At 36.5% G+C, this 21,578-nt stretch overlaps 1 protein-coding gene and 1 long non-coding RNA gene across 2 annotated transcripts; one reads left to right on the top strand and one right to left on the bottom strand.

Annotated features, from left to right (window-relative positions):
* Positions 1 to 3,185: 3,185 nt before the first annotated feature.
* On the bottom strand, positions 3,186 to 10,184 carry LOC126597029 (AMP deaminase-like). The gene is made up of 20 exons (XM_050263781.1): positions 9,602 to 10,184; positions 8,565 to 8,758; positions 8,448 to 8,466; positions 7,878 to 8,018; positions 7,517 to 7,692; positions 7,323 to 7,374; positions 7,034 to 7,161; positions 6,778 to 6,957; positions 6,534 to 6,601; positions 6,309 to 6,451; positions 6,052 to 6,113; positions 5,657 to 5,770; positions 5,280 to 5,420; positions 4,690 to 4,842; positions 4,540 to 4,593; positions 4,354 to 4,464; positions 4,054 to 4,227; positions 3,895 to 3,975; positions 3,687 to 3,785; positions 3,186 to 3,602 (listed from the first exon to the last, which is right to left on the bottom strand). The coding sequence occupies exons 1-20, from the start codon at positions 10,098 to 10,100 to the stop codon at positions 3,534 to 3,536; spliced, it is 2,658 nt and encodes an 885-aa protein (XP_050119738.1). The 5' UTR covers positions 10,101 to 10,184; the 3' UTR covers positions 3,186 to 3,533.
* A 6,826-nt stretch (positions 10,185 to 17,010) lies between these two features.
* Positions 17,011 to 18,761, top strand: LOC126595893 (uncharacterized). Its single transcript, XR_007613744.1, has 4 exons — positions 17,011 to 17,100; positions 17,195 to 17,286; positions 17,786 to 17,852; positions 18,628 to 18,761. It is a non-coding gene; the product is annotated as an uncharacterized LOC126595893 (long non-coding RNA).
* Positions 18,762 to 21,578: the final 2,817 nt, after the last annotated feature.

Here is a 21,578-nt window from a genome sequence, read left to right as displayed (position 1 = left end):
GTCGGCGGGTGATACCATATTAGGAAAATATGTTTTCATTTCACAAATGAATAAAGTTACAATTTTAGTATATATACAAATTGTGTAGGCTAACTATGTCATAACAACTTTCCAACTAAGAGAAATCTTATCATAACAAACTAATAGCACGTTTACTAACCCGTAATCGGAATGAGAATAAGGAATTCGATTCCGATTACGGATTATACATGTGTTTACTAAAATTGGGAGGAATCAAAAGTGCATGGGGCCCACACAAAAAATGGAATCCAATTCCTGAAATTGGAGGATTTGGATTCCCAACATATACAAGGTATTTGGATTCCGGATTGCCCAAGCAATCGGAATGATAATTTTTTTCCCTTTATGCCCTCACTCACTTTCATTATTTCCAAGATTATCCTTTTAACCCTAGACTTATTTTTCTTTTCACCCAACTCCTAACAATTTCTTTCCATATCCTTCTAGCTCATTAAGCATAATTTTATGCTCATTCACATTATGCACAACTCCATACATATGTCGAAGAGAAAAAACTACAACTTGAGCGAGAAAATTTAGATATTAAAGTCAATAATTAGATTTATAAAAAAATAAACAAAATCATTTTAGTATGTCTATGAAATAAAAAAGCAATTTAATTTTTTCTTACTATTATATACTATATCAAATTTTATAAAAAAAAAAGTATATAAAATATTTGATTTGAGACAAGGGCATTTTAGTAATCATATTGGTTTATATTCCGATTCTGCTGAATTAGTAAACAGCTTTATAGAATTGTATTCCGATTTTGTACAGTTTTAGTAAACAACTTCGACAGGAATCTGATTCTGATTCCACCTCATTTCAATTCCTACTCAATTCAATTCCTCTCAATTTGATTACGGATTAGTAAACGTGCTATAACAGTTTTCCCTTAACCTCTAAGTATTATCCCTAGAAGATGAGTTTACAATATTGCCCTTAATAAAAAGTTTGGGGCACAATAGAAACACAATTTTTATGGGTAAATATGTTGCTACTCCAAAAATTGTATACTTTTCATGTCACATCCCAGCCCGGGGCGGATCACTTCCCGGGCCTGCTCCACCACCGTAGCACGATATTGTCCGCTTTGGGCTTAACATTTCCTCATGGTTTTGTTTTTGGGATCTGATTCTGATTCCACCTCATTTCAATTCTTCCTCAATCTAATTCCTACTCAATTCAATTCCTCTCAATTTGATTACGGATTAGTAAACGTGCTATAACAGTTTTCCCTTAACCTCTAAGTATTATCCCTAGAAGATGAGTTTACAATATTGCCCTTAATAAAAAGTTTGGGGCACAATAGAAACACAATTTTTATGGGTAAATACGTTGCTACTCCAAAAATTGTATACTTTTCATGTCACATCCCAGCCCGGGGCGGATCACTTCCCGGGCCTGCTCCACCACCGTAGCACGATATTGTCCGCTTTGGGCTTACCATTTCCTCACGGTTTTGTTTTTGGGAACTCACAAGCAACTTCCCAGTGGGTCACCCATCCACTGAGTGACCTAGCCTCCTTCTCGCTTAACTTCGAAGTTCTTACGGAACCCGAAGCCAGTGAGCTCCCAAAAGGCCTCGTGCTAGGTAGGGATGTGAATATACATTTAAGGATCACTCCCCTGGGCGATGTGGGATGTTACAATCCACCCTCCTTAGGGGCCCGACGTCATCGTCGACACACTTCCGGCCAGGGATTGGCTCTGATACCATTTGTCACATCCCAGCCCGGGGCGGACCACTTCCCGGGCCTGCTCCACCACCGTAGCACGATATTGTCCGCTTTGGGCTTACCATTTCCTCACGGTTTTGTTTTTTGGAACTCACGAGCAACTTCCCAGTAAGTCACCCATCCTGGGAGTGCTCTAGCCTCCTTCTCGCTTAACTTCGGAGTTCCTACGAAACTCGAAGCCAGTGAGCTCCCAAAATGCCTCGTGCTAGGTAGGGATGGGAATATACATTTAAGGATCACTCCCCTGGGCGATGTGGGATGTTACAATCCACCCTCCTTAGGGGCCCGACGTCATCGTCGACACACTTCCGGCCAGGGATTGGCTCTGATACCATTTGTCACATCCCAGCCCGGGGCGGACCACTTCCCGGGCCTGCTCCACCACCGTAGCACGATATTGTCCGCTTTGGGCTTACCATTTCCTCACGGTTTTGTTTTTTGGAACTCACGAGCAACTTCCCAGTGGATCACCCATCCTGGGAGTGCTCTAGCCTCCTTCTCGCTTAACTTCGGAGTTCCTACGAAACTCGAAGCCAGTGAGCTCCCAAAATGCCTCGTGCTAGGTAGGGATGGGAATATACATTTAAGGATCACTCCCCTGGGCGATGTGGGATGTTACATTTAAGCTATTTTTCTCTTTAAAAATATATAATTAAAATTTTAAAAGAAATGTTAAGGAGATTCTCCTAACAGTAGGATTTTCTATAGATTTATTGTCAACTCAATATTTTGTACACTTTTTTATAATATTAGCATGAAAAATTAATGTTAAACTGTGTAGTAGATGAAAGTTAATAGTTTCACTTTGAGAAAATCTCTTTAGCATTTTTCAAATTTTAAAGTGTTAATAGTAACGACTTTTAAATTTTCTTTCTGACAAAAGATAATGTCAGCAACCTAAACTATTAGTTGTAATGATTGTTTTCGCTAAAATACATAGACCTATTATTTGTTTGACACTGCAGTAAAGTGTCATTCGCCTTTTTGTGTGTTTTTGAATGTTTTCTGATTTGGATGAGTGAAAGAGTGACTTAGGATTTGGTGGTTTGACGGTCTGACACCGAATGTAACCGTTTTGAACATTGTATTTGTGACTAGTTCTTCCCACTGATGAGAAATGCCAGGAGGATCCTCTCCGGATCCCCTTTGCAGTCAATTTTCGTTAAGTACTATTCAAATTTAATTTTAAATAAAAGTATTTAAAATAATTTCTGACCGCACGATGTACGATAAACAGACACGATTTAAGAATCTCTAATCCTCACAAAAAGGATCCGAAGAGAATCCTCATTCACATAGATCCGATCCTAATTTAAGGACCATGGAGCCCTGAAAAACTTACTTGCAACCGTTGTAGGCACCGGCTGTGCGTCCACCGGAGCTTACAATCGTTGCAACACAAAAATATGGGAATCTAAATCGGAAGACAAACATCATAAACATTACGATAACACATCAATCAAATATAATTAGGGTTGGTTTCTTAAAGCTTGATGGTAGAGGTTTCGTTAACAGTGGCAGAGGATGATTTCCAGGGACTCGGAGCCTATAGAAAGCCAACGCCTACAGACTAGAACAAAACTGGATCAATACTTTCCCCTACGTTTCTTCCTTCAAAACTTGTGCGCGACTTAAATTAGTACCGCCCAATTTCGGTTCAAAATCAGCTGAACAAGGGCCTGGGGAAGTTTTGACGTCGGCGCTAACTAAGCACCGTCATTCCATTGGAATCGGACTGCCAGGAAGAAGCAACACTTTGGTACATTTGCTTCATGGATCTACTTCTTCCGGAAACCTCGCTTTTCCTGAAAAGATATACTGTACTTCCTCCTTCCAAGTCTGCAAAAAGCGGATCATTCACCATGAAAAAGTGGAAGCGGGAGGGACGGACGGACTTTGGAGAAGTTAACCATAAACAGTTACCTTATGTCTAAAGGCAATCCTCGAAGGGGGCACGTTTGACTTCTGCATATCGTTTCCTTCAGGTCCTCTCAGGAAGTACTTGCTACCAAGCCAATGCGCCTGCACGAGGAGAAAAAAGGAATTAATCACGGTGAAAGCCTTTTAAGTTATAATTGGATGGTACATATTTCTCAGGAACACAGAATTTTCCTTTGGTAAATTTCCTCACCTTTGCTACATGTGAAAATCCTGATTGATAGACAGAATTTCTAGCTATCTCGCAGAGGTCACAAGCACTGAGCTTCCATACCTGCATCACACTGATTTGATAAGATGCACATTACACGGCCACGACTATGAAGACTGGCAAAGATATAAATCAACAAACCTGTGCTGCAACACTATATTCTTCCACAAGTGGTTCTTTTGTCAAATGAATTTGGAGAGGATCATCACTTGAAAGTGAGACATTTAGACCACGTTGGAAGAACATAGGAAAGGGGTTGCGATGGTAATCCAAGAAAAGGGAATTGTTGCTCAAAGGTGACATTGCCAATCCAACCTACATTTAGAGGTGGTTACTAATTGTATTGATATCACATATAACGCAGAAGCAAAGGTCAATAGCAAATTGGAAATGAAACTAAATGGCATGGACAAATAAGCGAATCAAGTCACAAGAGCTAACCTGTGCCAGATAATACAGATACTGCAAAACAGGGGTTTTCCGAAGAGTAACCCCATGCGAGATATTATGGCATACAAGGAATCCAGCAGCCAAATGGTCAACATCACCCGCCTGTATGACATAACAATCATGAGATCACAACCATCACTAAAGAGTAATACCTGAGTTTAGGCTGCAGACAATAACCTCTCCACAGTGAGGCCGAAATTTGATTGTTTGCATTCCTTTAGATTCACGCAGCTGAAACAAAGGAAAACAAGAGAGCGAAACCAATTTCAATATCACCCAACTATAATTGATCATTGATTTCATTTAAAAGGGTATGAAGTTGCTAACCTTATTAAGAGTGTACAAGTTTGCATAGCAGTAATATGCATAATAAGAGTATGCAGGATTGAATTCATTAGTCCATTCTGATGGTGTTGGCATATGTTTAGTTGGACGGCGTTCTGGTTTACTTTCATCATCTACAATGTCAAAACCCACCACCTGTTTCAAATGGATTGCCACGTTAACACATCTGGTATAATTATTGTAAAGCTACAAGTATTAAGATTCCCATCGGCTGGAAATTTATGGTGGATGACTTTAAGGGTATAGAAGGTTCATCCTTTATTGTAAATGATTGCTAGAAGTTATCACCTTCTACGTTGTAAAACTACGGACTGTCGATACTACAGACCTCTACCCAGTTTTTTTGTAGAATTCTTCACTTTGAGTATTTGGGTAAATGCATGTTCATTCAAGCATAGGAAACATAATATTTTCTTGATTTAAGAGTCTTTTACCCAACTAAAACCATCATTTAAGTTATTTCAGGGGATTTGATCATGAAATTCTCTCGACACACAAAACCATCTAGCACAACTCTAAAATTGTATTTCTAATGGATAAGTGGCATCTATGTATCCAGAAGATTGACCAACCTGCATCAGGAACAAATGTAGTTGAGGATGGGAGTTTGGATCAACTGTAGCTTCAAAGAGTGGCACGAACACATTGTCTAAAATATTCTGGAAAGAGGTGACAATTCCCATCTTTTTGTAGATATTGTACAACCGTGGTAGCTGCAAATTTTGATTATTACTAAACCTTGTGAGGTCATGTAAAATAGGTGCATATTGATAAGCCAAATTCCAACCACAAATAGGCGCAGGCTATATCTAATGATATGAGCCCAGCGCAGTAAGAAAAAAGCCATCAATAGTACAAGATCCGCAGGGCAGACAGACAGTTGACCACTCACACAACAGAACAGAAAAAGAAAGTAAAGAAAAAGATAAAATAAGAAATATTTAGATACCTGTATTAACCAGACAGCATTCTCACTATAAATTTCATTGTTAACAAACCAACTAGCCAACTGATCCCACTCACTTTGTTTTCTTCCATAAACTGAAATCCTGTACTCTGCCATCTGAAAAAAAGATGAATGATATAAAAAGTTTACTAACAATCTTTCTTTATAAATAACTCATACAAGTACAATATTTCCTGAAGTTTATGGGCATTCATCAAAACATACCATTACATGATAACCTACTTAGAGAAATACTTTACTAAAATTAGCACAGGGAGGGGGAGAGGGTAAGAGAGAGAGAGAGAGAGAGAGAGAGAGAGAGAGAGAGAGAGACCTGAACAGATAATTTACGTTTTCCAAGACCATATAAAGTAAATATAAAAGTTCAAATAAAAAACCTGGTATTTGCTGGCTTTGAGATCTGACAAAACTTCTTTTGTTACTTCTGCTAAAAACCGCCCTGCAATTTTTACAAATAATCAAACCAACTTTGTGAGACACGAGCAAAAGGAATAGAATAAGATGAAGAGAACGGTGCAACATATGTTGCGTTGCATTAGGATGCAGTTGATTTTGAGATGCATATCCTTCCCAGCAGAAAATAGTGTATATGAAGTTACTGAAATCAAGGGCTTCACATTCATTGTGATCATACCTTGGATAAGATTGTCCTGCTTCAAGAATATCTCACGAAGTCTGCTCTGTCCACATGGATTATACTTTAAGTTGAATTTGTCAAATCGATGGAAAGTACTCTTATCCGCATGAACATCCAATAAGTCAACATTCAGGTCATGCCTAAAATGCAAAACACGTCAGTTACAGAGAGATAGAGTCTATAATTGACAGATACCTATAACACGATCAAGGTTAACCGTACCCTGTCAAGTCCAAACTCTCAAAAACTTCCTTGAGTGTAAGATATTTTCCATCTCTGAATATGACAACCTGCCCAGTTTAAGTTGTGCAGCATAGTAAGGAAGTAAAATTTAACTGTTGTTGAGAAACCAAATGGCCATGGCTTCTCTTTACAATTTAAATCCATGACCAAAAATAACAATGCTGAAACAAATATTCAAAGCAAGTTCAGTAAACGAACAACTATAAAGGGAATAAGTATCTACCTCATCAGGTTCTTTTTTTAGCTTTGACTTGATGAATGAGAGGAGATGCTTCTGGTTCATGCAAGCAGAATGATGCACATGTGTATCAACTTTTCTAACATTGTAAAAATCACGGTGTGGTGCACTCTTCTGAGCTAAAAATTCCATATCCGCATTTAGCAACAGATGAACACGAAATTTCTGCATGATGTTCAGACAAGTCATAAATAAAGACCAAAAACAGATGCTAAGACAAACACAAATTTAATGAACCAACCTCCTCAAGAAATCGCAACCTATGATGGCATGCAGAGCGAACATTTCCAATAGACATAACTTTCAGAAGATAATGCATATCCGTGAAAAATTCCGTTGCACTTGCAACAGGGAATACATCTACAGGGTCTGCAGAAAATAAATTCTAGTAAAAGGTAAGCTCTTAGAAGGCAAGATTTCATCGCTCAAGTAGCTAAAAATACTCCCACAAGAGTAAGCCCATTTGACAAAGTCAGACACCTAATAATGTATCACTTTTACTAAACTACAAATTAAATTTTAGTGCTTACCCTTTTCACTCGCATAAACATGTATGACACCATCTTCCATCCTAAAGCAATGCTGCAAGAAAAGTTTGAAAGAAATAAGGAATTAAACAAAAACTTAATGACAAAATAATTCAGTTGGACACTCAAAATCCCTACAGATTCTACATGCTGCAAGGAAGGAAGGAAACATTATAAATGAGCAGAGAATGACTCACAGTTGATGCTTCCACAGGATCAAAATGAAATGGGTCACTTTTCTTCTCTGGTGCAATAGAGTCTAGCCTAGCTACCATCCATGGAGCAACCTCTTCCTTGTAAAGATACCTCTTACGCAGATCCAAGCATTCTCGAATCATCTTATGTACTTCCTCTTCTTCTTTGCTTATTGACTCTGAACATAATTGTTTCAAAAAATCACAATGGAATCACAAGTTATTAGCCATCATTCAATGATATATTTCGTCATAGGTTATGACTAAATGTGTGTTTTACTTCACTTGCCACAAAAGCAGCCTTTCTATGATTACAAAGTCAGAATCGAATATGCTGCAACATTAATGAAGTCATTGGAATTACCATGCATTGATGAAGTCATTGGTATGCTGGTAAAATTTAGATCCTTCTTCACCAAGTGTGCTGAAGTTGTATCTACCTTTCCATCACCTTGACGATCCACAACAGATTTTGCTTCACTTAATGTCATTTGATACATTTGACCTAGTATAAAATTCATAACATCACTTTTATGTAGAAGTGCAGAAGAACTTTGAAGGTATGAATTTACATCCTGCAAATCCAATTACTAGTAAAATGGGTTGGTTCTAGATGCTTTTGTTTCATCAAGAAGGCCATATACCACGCAAAGTAAACATGTATCATGTATAGAGAGATTCTTATGTGCTGCAGTACAATCTGTTGATATTTTAGCCGTACACACGCTACAGTTCTCATTTCAAAAAAGGTTCCAGGCAATTTCTACATTTCTTACTTTATGATAAGTACAGTATTGGCATTCATTATAGGATGATTATTTACAGTATCTATTTCGTCATTGTCAAGAATGGATTCTTTATGAACATGGCATGACCAGGTAATTGTCTGAATCTATTGGTTTGCACCATTGCTTTCAAGCCTTCACATCTGTACCTTCATTTTGGTAAACTGACTGAAAACAAAAAACAAAATATAAAATAATGATCATTTTCCAATAAGCATCAAGGCAAAGCATAGGAAAAAATAAGCTAGGATTAAAGGCACACATACAGTTATGGAATTATCTAAAGCATCTGCATTCCCGTAGTTGAAAATATCGTCATCTTCATTTGCATACTCAGTTCCTTCCTCGTCGGAGTCTCCAATACTTTCGAGGGCATTTCCAGCCTGGGATCTCGGAGTCATTAGCCTACCAATTGGTGTCCTTGTATTGGTACTAGAGTGAGTAGCAGACTGACCGTCTCCTACAAAAAGCAAGATGAAATAAAAACACAATGCTAATTGGGATTGATCAAGTATCCAAAACCCTAGAGGCCACATTTGATGCCTAATATTGGATTGGATTAGATAGCTCACTAAATTCAAGAAGAAATGAATGCCAAGTTCCAAGCTTTGTCCAATTTGAAGGTAGAAGATGGATTAGTGAAGCTGGAAACTTATCCCTTCTTATCCCAGATTGAAAGTATGCAGTTTTCTTCGTGACTAATCCATTTTCTACCTACAATATTTTGAAAGTTGGCGTCCATTTCCAATCCTAGTCACATTTTACCAAAAAAAAAAAGTAATTTTCTGAAAATATCATTTCCTATGAAAAATGTCTGCAATTTAAGGGGATGTATTCAATTAGGATTTTGAGGGATTTTAATTCTTTTAATGAATCTAGGATTTTAAGTGATTCTCTAAAATTCAAGATGTATTCAATTAGAATTTTAAGATAGTTTATTAAAATCCTTAGAAATCTGGATGTATTCAATTAGGATTTTGAAGAAGTTTATAATATTTCAGGTGCATTCAATTAGAAATTGATTTTAAAGAATTTGATAAAGTTAAGAAATTAGAGGACTTGGAGAGATTTTGTAGGGTATTTTAAGCATCCACAAATCTCATCTCTCTCCATGAGATTTTGAGGGAATTGAATCAAAATTTTATATGAAATCTTTACAAATCAATTACACTTTGTAAAAATCCATGGAAATCCATTAAAGTCTCTCAAATTCTCAATTGAATACCCACCTAAGTTAAAATAAAAAATAAAGAGAATTAAATTAAAATATTGAGAAATACAAGTGGAAGCTGAGAACGCAAACCGTTTCTCTGATCGGTCCGAAGAAGCGGAAGCCCGGAGGGAATGAAATTGAGCTTGTCCAACGAAGAAGAAACCCCTGGAGATCCAAAATTGGGTGGCCGATCGAACCTAGCTTCCTCTTCCACCCAACCGCCGCTCCTCATAGCCACATTGGGCAGCGAAGAAGATATCCTATACGAGTGAAGAGCCTTATCTTCCACCGACCTCGGCCGCATCTTCCGATCAATTGCCACGTCAGCGACCTCGCCGTCGGAATCAAACCCTCGCTCCTCTTCGTCATCGTTGTAAACTTCTTCCTCTTCGGCTTCAACCGCGGCGCGGTTGCTGGAAACTCGATTAGGCTTGCGGCGGAACTCAATGAGGCGCTCGAGGACCTGATCGACGCTGCGCTTGTGAATGTAGAAGGCGGAGATGGCCATGAGGGAGGCGCCGACGAAGGCCGCCATGGCTAAGTGCACAGAGGAAGCCGAAGGAGCTGAGGATGCGGAGGACGAGTCCATCGGAACTCGGAACGCGGACTCTGGGCACGTTTTGTTCGAATAAAGCTTCTCAGCTGAGAGTTAAGGACGAAGGAGTAGCGTACGAATGGCGGTCGTTTGGTAGACTGGGCTTTTATAGGGAACCCGAGGGTTTAAGAGTGGGACCCAGGACTATAGCCAATGTGTCGAATAACCCGATATTGGTGGGACCCATGGTCCACGTGGAGTGCGTATGTTGTACCAACTGTTTAATATTTGAGTTAACATTTTCATCCAATGGTGAAAAATAAAAGTGGGCTTCGGACTGCTCCAACTTGGTCATACGGCCGGGCTTTACTCGTCATATTTTTAAATACCAAAGGTTTGGGCCTTGCATATGAGGCCCTGGCCAGCTCATTCGGCCCAATGTAAATAGATTTTATTAATTTAGTTTGTTTACTTGTACAATTTACTAGATTCTTTTAACAAATTAAGTCATTTTTTGTTCAATTAATAATTTATCATAATTCAATAAGAGGTTTTATGTTTTTTTTTTTTTTAGTAAATCGATATTTTTACACTAAGAGCAGGGGGAATTTGGCTAATGCACACAGTGGGTAGCCTAATTTGGTATTGAATTTGCCATCTACAAGATTCAAACCTAAGACATCTCACTTCCGAGTAAAGAACAATACCACCATACCGTAGTACTGAGTGGCTATGTTCAATTTTCAACTTTAAAAAATTATATTTTTTTTAGTTAAATAGGTTGCGAGCCAAAATTTAACCCGTCTGAGCGGTCCGTTCATAGGCTCGAATTTTGTCAACACTTGGACTAAGGCCTTACATATTTTAAATAGGGTCGGGCCGGTTGGCTTAGTCTAAGGATGGGCACAAGCTGGGGCGGGCCTAAATTTAGAGGAACCATACCTTACCTGTTGTAAATAGTAACGGGGCGGGCCGAGCCGGGTAATGGATTTTGTGAATTTGGAACCGAACATAACCCGGCTCGTTTGAAATGGGACAAAATGGGTCGGCCCACGGGTCTAATATCGTTGACATCACCAGAGCTCACCAGATTCGGCAAAAAAGATCTAGGAATTGTCCAGGTTAGAATCAGATCTATACCTTCACCAAATTAAATCAAAACCTTCCAAAAATGATGGAAATATTCTATTACGTTCAATCCAAGAAGATTTGGGTTGAAATTGGCTTCGAACTCTACGAAACTCAGCTGGAGTTTATGACCGGTTTTTGGAAAAATGCTCGTAGGCATTCAGAGGATAAGAATCCCGATTCCCACTTATATTCCATTCAAAATTCATGTAAGAGTCTAGAAACTTACCAACAAGCTCATAATTTCTATAATTGGGGTTTAAATCCGTCTCTGATTCGCCATAATTTGGATGAGTCTCCCATCCGAATTCTGGAGAAATTAACAGTGATGAAATAAAGGTTAAAACCCTCAAATTTCATCCCAAATCCCAACATACATCACTACATAACTCAAACATGTACAAATTGGTACGAATTTGGACGAATGACTCACCAAAATTTGATGAGTTGGCCTAAGGTTCTCGGGCTCGAGAGTTTACCAATGTCGCAACTTCAGATCTTCCATGCAAGCACACAACATGATCTTTAAGCCACCCAAAAACTTATTTTGGTGGTTCCGATTTGAATCTGGCCAGGAAAATAATGGTTGTAGGTGATGGTTTCTCGGTGGAAATAAGAGGGTTTTGCAAAGTGAAGGTTAGAGAGAGAAGGAAATTCAGAAAATAAGGGAGAGAAATCAGACTGAGAGGGTGATGATGGTGGTGGACAGATGAGAGATCGACGTCTAATGATGATGGTGGCGGACAAAGGAAAGATCGATGTCTGTGCGTGAAATGAGCCAGGATGAGAGACTGAAAGAGTGAGGGAAAAGGAAGCTGAATAAATGAATGGATATTTGACTCTGACTCAGATTAGGACATGCTAGAAATAGGCCGGACCGGGGCCCGTCCACTCCTTTTTTAATAACCACCCTACCTCGCTAAATTCGTATACCCGCCCTACCTTGCCCCGTTTTGTGTTCTGAAATTTTGGACCCGCCCCTACCCACAGGTCCTGGACCCATTTGCCCACCCCTAGCTCAATCTAATAGTTTAACAATAGCATTGCGTTATTGCTTTTCTAGTGTTCTCACATTTTCTGTTATCTTTTGTTGGCATTGCTTTATCTTGTATTGGTTGTTTAAGGTTTTGTTTGATATGATTGTTATTACGGTCAGGGTTAAACTTTATGTCCCCTTTGACGGATTGTACTTTTCTTCTTTTTTTAATAGATATACCTCTTTGCCATTCTCATGATAACAATACTGAAGTGGGAATGACTTTGTGGTTTTCGGAAAAAAATAAGGGTTATCAGTAATATACTACTTGAGAGTCTGAGACTTGAGTTAACCATGTTGATCTTTCACGAGACAAGTGCAGATGTGATTGAGTTACTCATTTTGTTTGCATTGGGTCCTTAACTAATCACCATCTGACGCCAATATCAAGCAATTATTAAAGTTGAATCATTTCATTGGGTACGTATTGTATAAGTTTGTATCCTCCGAACACAAGAATTTGTGGAGCATAATATTCCTTAGAAAAATCTAGGGAGATTATGCTTTCAGACCATATTTTGCAAACCAATAATGTGATGGTTGATGTTTAGTTGAATATCAGAGTGCGCCACAAACAAGACTACAAAATATAATATTATTAAACAAACAAGAATGCCGAAATGGCTACAAAACTCCAAGAGGTTACATTGTGAATGACTTGATAAAATAAACTAATACAATCATTACTATATATAGTGAAAACTAAAGCAAAACCCTAATCCTTAGTGGGCAAGAAACTCCAATATCCTTGACCCACAAGAAAACCATAAACAATAATAAAATAATAACTAATTTTCCAACACCCTCCGTCAAATTCATGGCGGTACATGTCATGAGTTTGCCAACAAGCAGATACAGATGCAAGCTCCGTTAGGTGGACACGACAAGGCAAGCTCTGTTAGGCGAACATGATAAACGAGCAAGACAAGCTCCGCAATAACCATTCTCACATTAACATGTGAGCCCTAAACAAACCAGGCTGACAGAGCTTCAATCAACAAGGCCTAACTAAAGGCCTTCAAACAAATCATAATAGCCCAACATATTATGGGCTTTATACCCTTTTTTTCTTTTCTTTTTTTCTTTTTTTTTTCTGTTTTCTTTTTCTATTTTTTTTCGTTCTTTTTCTTCTTTTATTTCCTTTTTCTTTCTTTTTTCTGTGCGAACAAGTGCAAACAGCGACGGCGAGACTTTTGGTTGCAGGCGGCAGGTGGTGGTGACAGCGTTCGATGGCGATGGCATTATGGTGCAGCGGTTATTCCAGTGGGTTCAATAGATTCAACTCATGAGAGTCGATTGAGGGTACGAGACTAGTCGGTGCGGGTACGAGACTACGGCAAAGTATAGAGCGAGGGCGAACTCGATTTGAGTTAATGATTCTCGAGTCGAGCAGCGGATGTAAGATTCTAATGCGGTTCAAGCAGATGGTGAGTGGATGGTGTTAGGTGGCGGCGCTGAGCACAGTCAGGATGGTTCAAGTGGTACAGGCTGAAGCAGAAGGTGTGACAACAGGTTCCAAGACTGAGGTTCTCAGGTCTGGGTTATGGCAAAAGGCGACAACGAACTGTGACAGATACAGGGTCTGCGTTCTGGGCTTCAAGCAACGCGACTTGGCTTTAGACTTCCAACTAATTTTTTTTTTTCAAACAAGAAAATCCAAACCTAGAGACGAAACTGATACCCAGCAAACAGACAAACAAAAACATATACTTATCAAAAGCAGATTAAACCTCGAAATGATCAAACATGCTCTGATACCAAGTTGAATATCAGAGTGCGCCACAAACAAGATTCCAAAATAGAATATTATTAAACAAACAAGAATGTCGAAATGGCTACAAAACTCCAAGATGTTACATTGTGAATGACTTGATAAAATAAACTAATTCAATCACTACTATATATAGTGAAAACTAAAGCAAAACCCAAATCTGTAACAAGCAAGAAACTCTAATATCATTGGCCCACCAAAAAACCATAAACAATAATAAAATAATAACTAATTTTCCAACTGGATCTTCTTTAAATTATTAAAGAAATAATCTAAATATCAACCGTCACATCATTTAATCTGTAAAATATAGTTAAATGATCTATCTAACATTACTGATATTAACGGAAAGTACACCTAGAACACGGGTCCTCGATCTCTTCTCAGAGAGAGATTGAAAACGTGACCAAAGACCTACTAATAATGCCATTAACTTCTTCCGCGACATGAATGCCAGCATGCATGATACATTAGTTGACACCTTTCGACCATAGAGATCGATCTTCTATATCAGAAATTACATATTCATTACAAAATGAAGATTAAGGGCGTCGAGAGACTCAAAACCTTTTAAAAATTTATGTTGGACCTTCATCATTCGATATACAAGTTATTTTAATTTTTCAACACTCTAATCTCCAATTCCCCACTCCCCTTCAAGATTATTTTGAAAATTTCAAAGTCATTTCAGATACTTTATTTTGTGGACATGGACGACAGCAATGGGTTGTTAAAGCTTGCAATTAGTTAAAATTCATGTTAGTGAGCCTAATGTCCTTTTTAGTAGTTGACAATAAATGTATGAAACGAACCCGACATGTTCTTTTTACCAGCCAAAAGTTTTGGATTCATGCCAAAGAAAAGTAGAGAATTCGTGAAAAGGATGTCAAAAGTCTTAAATCAATTTATTCCCCACCCTAGGTGTGTGTATATATATATATATATGTATGTATGTATGTATGTATGTATATGTATGTATGTATGTATGTATGTATGTATAAGAATAAAAATAAAAATAAAAACCTTGTGAAAAGGTCTCAAAAGTTTGAAATAATTCTGAACATAAGTTATGTGCATTGCGCATGGTTTATTTTAGATGGAAAACTTAACAGAGTTAGGTGAGATGACAAATTAATGATTTTAGAAAATTAATATGAAAAATTACTTTAAATTTTAGTTCATATGACAAATTGAAAAAAAATGTGTAAGTTTATACAACATTTCAAAAAAAAAAAATTATCTTCCATAAATATATCCGAGTTAATATGCACTTCCTGTATACTGTCAATGCTCCTAGCTCTTTAGTATATATATTCTCAAATATTATGATATAATGGATCTTAAAGCTAGTTAATTGAGATATATATAAATAAAACAAAATTCATATGCTCATAAGGATTTGGGAGGTCCCAATTACTTTTTCTTATAGTCAAAACAAGTTCATCGCGGGAGTCATGATCATAAAATCAGGACTAACTACCAAATTTGTTGGATGCCCACCCATGTCGTTGATCTATATATCCAACTTAGTTGATCAACATAATGCTTATTTTACATATGTCTTATACAATGTTTCGGTTAATAGGTTAATTAATATGCATGCATGAACAGAGTCTATTTAATAATCATTTCACTTTAAATTTTTAGTTTTCATTCTTGTTAAAGATAAAAAGAAAATGTATAGATAAAAAATAGACAAAAAAGACGGAGGGAGGAAAAAGAATGCATGAAACAAAAATTTGAAAACGAAAAAAGAAATTGTTTTCAAGTTCTAAGTTTTAATAATCATTGTGTGTACAATTTTATATACATTTCATCCATTTATTTCCTCAATTATGTCTAACAAAAGAATTAAATCTAAAAATTAGAAACACAATATTGTGGTCCCTCTCTTTTTAACTTCTTGTAACAGCTTCAGGTACCACTGCCAGCAATTTTTTGAGGGACTTGTTATTGTGAATGACAAGAAGAACAATAATTGGTGGATGTACAGAAGAAAAAGTTGTGAATATTTTGGTGCCAGTCGCTTGTGTACGAACGGTGGCGGCCGAAGTTCGTCATGACACGTCATGGAGAGATTTTTCAGGATGATCGAAATACGGGGTAATATATCACGTATTTTTTTATAAAAGTGATGAAAATTTTTACATTTTAAGTTATTAACTTTTTAACATACATACCCCATCATTTGCATAGTGACATGTGATGTATCACCCCGTATTCCGGTCACATTGAAAAATCTCTCCTTGTCATGGGACTAATTTTCAACAATACGTACGTGAAGTTGCTACAATACATAATTACGTGACGTTGCTGCATTCCGTATTAGCAATGCAGTATTGGACAAAGAACATAGTGTGTTAGTGAACTCATTTTATATAAAGGGTAATGCTAGGGAAACTAAATTTGGAGACTAAATTTGCAAACTAAATGATATGTCACCAATAAGAATAAACATGTTTATCAACATGTAAGTAATAAACTAATCATCAACTTCTATATCCTTTAGTTTTTAACTTTTGTCTACAAATATTTAGTCACCCTAACTTACTCTTTATACAAATCATTCTTCAAAAGTTGGGTGTATAAAAGACGAACAACCTCTTATCCTAATTTCCATTCCAGCATAAGCTCTGGCACACGTTTGCCTGATAGTGATTTGAACCTTCTTATTTTTCTTTACTAATTGTCAAATGACAACCACAATGATCGAATCAGAATATATAAATTTATAATGTGGGAGTATGTGTCACAGCCCATCCTGAGAATTAATTATCGTGGTTGTGAAAAGACAGATTTACCCTTGAGCGTTGGATGTGTGTTTGTGTTTTGGGTTAAGGAATTGGGTCAATTAGTTAAATTCCTAACTAATTGGACCCAATTAGAACAAATGGATTAACAAATTTGATTGGTGTGTATTTTTGGACCACACACACATCCATACCCTTTTCTCTCTCTTCTCTCCCGTGCTATCTCTCCATCTCTCAGACTCTCTCTCTCTCCTTCTCAGCATTGTGTATGGACAAACACCAAAACTCATTCAAACTTCGTAGATCAAAGACGTTGAAGGTACCATCGTGTTCCTTGCAAGCTCAGGAACACATCTAGACCATTTTCAGGTAAGGACAGCTTTGTCTTCACGTCAAAACCATAACCCTGATTTGGGGTACTGTTCATGCAAACGTTAAATCTTGTATTTTTGGAAATTTCAAGCTCACAGGAAGCTTAAGGAGGTCCTCATGAGTCTCGAGGTACTTCGTTGGAAGGAAATGGATGTTGGAGGGCCGAGATCGAAGCTATTCTAGGTAAGCCGAACTATCGAGCTTTCCCTAGGAAAAATGTAGCAGTTTTTAGGTCTTAAAACTATTATAACGTGATTGTGGATGTCCCTAGCTTCATGTTGGTACAAATTTCATGAAAAATGGTTAAGAAACGAGCGAGAATAGACGTTTTAAAGTTTTACCCAGTTTTTCGGCAACCGGTGACTCGCCGGAGAAGATGACGGCTCGTCAGTTTGGACGGAATATGCTGAAGCTGTCAGTCTATTTTAACAGAATCTATTAGATTTTAACGGAATATTCCCTAACGGCAGTTAGGGAATCAGTTAGTGCGCCTGCATGTGGGCCGCTCGTGAGGGCGCGTGAGCCACAGAAAAATTATTTTAAAAATATCACGATGTTCGTGAGGTTGTGTAGGTCACGTTGGTATATTCAAATAACAAAATTAAGCAATGTATGAGAAGTTATTAGCTAGTTTTTGCTTATGTGCTTTAAAATAACGTTTTTATAGTTAATTTGCATATAGGTGAGACTTATCCCGAGGACGAACGTATCCACGGGCGACTCGGGGGCTACGACCCTTCGACATACCAGTGAGTAGGCTTTTGTTTTCAGTATATATTTATATACTTGATATATTTCCTATAAATGCATTTTTTTAAGGAAAGTACGCTTTGAAATAATATGTCAAATGCTTTTATATTCTGAATATGCATTTCATTGTTGCATATATATATATATATATATATATATATATATATAAATGTGGTGCTGTAAAGGCACAGGTAAGTTTAGGTAAGTTATGTTTGGTTATATGAATCATCGATAATGTGATATGTGACTGAATAATGTTGAACTCATAAAACTGCACCTAAGGTGAGTGTGATTTAGCCAGAGATGTGAAGTACATGCCTATTTATTTACGTCACCTCCCACACGATATGCTCATATTGGATCCAACTTAAGTGCACAGTCTTGTCGTACAGACCCATTTTTAGTGGTTCCGACTTATGTGCAGTATATTGTCGTATAGATCATTGTAGTGACTCCGACTAGATTGACTTTTGAGCTATGAATTCAAACGTATAGACTACCGCAGGGGTTCTGGCGAACATATCATATTTCTATGAAATCATTCTTACCTGGATTGTTTACTTTGTTATATTTTGGCATGGCATACATATGAATATGATTATGTGAAGCATGAATTGAATTGTTATGATTTCATATATATGTATATGCTTATATCTTGATTCTGGGAAAATTATACATGTTTTACAGCAAGGGGTTAGATATGTTGATAAATGAAATGATTTTGTAAAACAATTGTTTTTGCCCACTCACATTTTCTGTTTTGCGCCCCTCCAGGGTTTAAGTAAGCTTGTTGTTGGTGGTTTGAGGACGTCGGCAGTTCTGACTTATCTAAATAATAGTAGGACATTCCTGGTACTGTATAACTAGTACTTGTCATATTGGACTGCACCTAGACTTTATGCTATGATTAGGAGTGTTTACTATTGTAACTAACTCCTATCACTTTCTATTTAGTAGTGCACTCTAGTAATTTGGTTTTCAATTATTCGTATAATTCTTATCATTATCGCTTCCGCACTGTGCACATGGCTACGTCATTCTCACGTGACGGCCAGCATGCCTTGATCTCGGTCGGGGTGTGTCAGTATGAATGTTTCAAAAATTGTGCTCTTCTATATCATGTTAGACGATCTTCAAATGAGATATTAAATTTTAAACATAAATTTAAAATTTGACCGCCTATGTAGCATTATGATATTTTTAAAGTTTCGCTTACTATCCGATATGTCAATTAAACAATTGTTTTATTACATTATTTTTTTTTCTTAAGTTCTGTTTTTAATTTAAGTTTTAAATATATAAATAATTCATGATAAAAATTAGAAGAAATAAAAATCCTTTAGTAAAATAACTGAACACTAATAGCCTTCTATTAAGAAATTGCAACGGTCACCAAAATAGGATAATAAAAGAATTCGTTGATTAAAAAAAAAGAAGAAGAGGTAGGATGAAAGACAAATTGCAACAGCCACACAATTAACAATTAATTATAATAAATGTTTAAACTATAAAAAAAATTAAAATTTAATTAAAAATTATTTGAAGCTGCTATTAAATTTGACAACAACTTCCTATGCTGCCATTTCATGTCATGTCACATAAGAATTGACATTTTTCTTTCATTGGAAAACAGTAGTGCTGTCTTTTTTCTACTATTAATGTTGACATTAACTTTTTTGACATCTCCTTTAAGAATGCTTTTTAGAGGCCAAAAATCAATTAACATGTGCAATTCAATCAATGGTAAAACTACTTATTATAAGAGAAATTTAACAACACGAGGGTTTCGATGTGAAACATATGCTTCAACAACATTGACAATGGAGTTAATGTGCTATCACTAATGTAGTTCAAATTCATCTTTGGCGAGAATCTAACATAACACCTCTCACTTATAAGTGAAGATGAATAATATTAGACCGTAATACTAAGTGGTAATAATGACATATATGTTAGCACATGGAAATGAAATGATTTTATTTTTATTTATAATTTCAAGAATGGGTAAGGACTAAATTAGAGTAGGGAAGGGACAAGTCGTCTAGTTGTCCTTCGTAAATTGATTCAAAGAAATTGTCTCATATCATAAATTGTTACATGTTAATTGTTGATTTGCTTAATACATAAAAGATGGCTAAATCGAGAAATTTTTTGTTATGACGGGAACATGAGTGATACACCACTTGTTTTTATATAAGTGGTGAAATTTTTTATTTTTTAAGTTATTAACTTTTAGTACATATATACCACTATTTATATAATAACATATAGTATACCACTTTATATGCCGATCACATTGAAAAAATTTCTCGACTAAATGATCTTCAAACTAAACCAAATGATTTCTTTACATAATATTAAAGCAAAACTTCCCACTTTAATGAGAATGTGGTAAGTAATACATTTTCTTGGAAATAGTCTTTCGTTTCTCATTCCCTCTTGATTCGCATTCCTTCTTGTTGATTACTTTTTCTCTCTTCCAAAACTTGAATTATTTCTGCCACTCAATATTATGGTTTGGTAGTATTTTTTTTTCATTTGTGAGTAATAGGTTTTAAGTTTGAATCTCGTAGACGGCGAATTAGATATCAAATTAGATTGCCTATTGTATAGTTTAGTCGAACTTCTCATTCTCTTTAATGTAAAATATATCGTTCTATTAAAAAAAAAAACTTGAGTTATCCCCTCCCTAATCCCTATCACACTGTTTGGGCTTGGTTTTGACACATACTTTTTATAGATTCTAGATTTCAAATGTTATATATTAATTGAGGAACTTGTCAAGTCAAGTCATCCACCCAAATTGCATTACTTGCAACTTGTGTTAATATTGTGGGGGTAATTAGATTGATCAGCTTTGTTATAGTGACTAGTAACTTAGTAGTAAGATCATCTTCAATAAAGAGGGCTAAAAATTTAAAAGTTAAAAAATAGCATGATTTTCTTAAAAGCTCATCTTCAACCGATGGCAGGATTATAGTACTATGGAGCCCAACAAACCATTATTTGGTCAAAATGGCATCAAGTTGGTGAAATGTAGTCCCCCTCCCTTTTTTTTGAGCCAGCTCCTTAGTTGTAATAATTAATTCAAATTCAACAACTATATTTAAAAGTATTCAAAGGTATTTTAATTAAATTAACCAATAAATTTAGAATATAAACTTAAAACTAATAAATTATTAAGGATGTTCTGTTTAGCCTTTTCGATTGAAGATGATATACGAGTAAGATCAAACCCTGTTCATTTAAAACTAAACTTTTGCTGGGCTATAATTTTGGACGAAGCTATGTTCAGCCATTTCAATTGGAGATGGCCTAACTACCTAGCTTAAGGTCTTGCACGAAGAGGATACCAAAAGTATAGACTCAGATCAAGAAACTGTCAACTACATAAATATTGTTCAAGATGATATATGAATATGAACCGACCTTATTCATCTAAAAATAATTTTTTATAAAACTATAATTCTGAACAAAGTTATACTCAACCCGTTCGGTTGGAAATGTCTTAACTACCTAGCTTGAAGTCTTGCATGAAGCATAGACCAAAAGTATAGACTCGATCGGATCCAGAAGCTGTGAACCACATAGATGGGCCCTAGTAATCTAGTAAGGTCACATGATAATAAATTATTGGGTAAATTACATAGTAACCCCTCAGGTTTGAGGTCTATTACAACCTCATACAACAACCCTAGGGTTTGAGGTCTATGAAAGTGAAATGT

The sequence above is a fragment of the Malus sylvestris genome, chromosome 13, assembly GCF_916048215.2.
Source record: "Malus sylvestris chromosome 13, drMalSylv7.2, whole genome shotgun sequence".
NCBI classification, from domain to species: Eukaryota; Viridiplantae; Streptophyta; class Magnoliopsida; order Rosales; family Rosaceae; genus Malus; species Malus sylvestris.
Note: the sequence above shows the minus strand (reverse complement) of the source record. Positions and strands in the feature narration are given on the sequence as shown.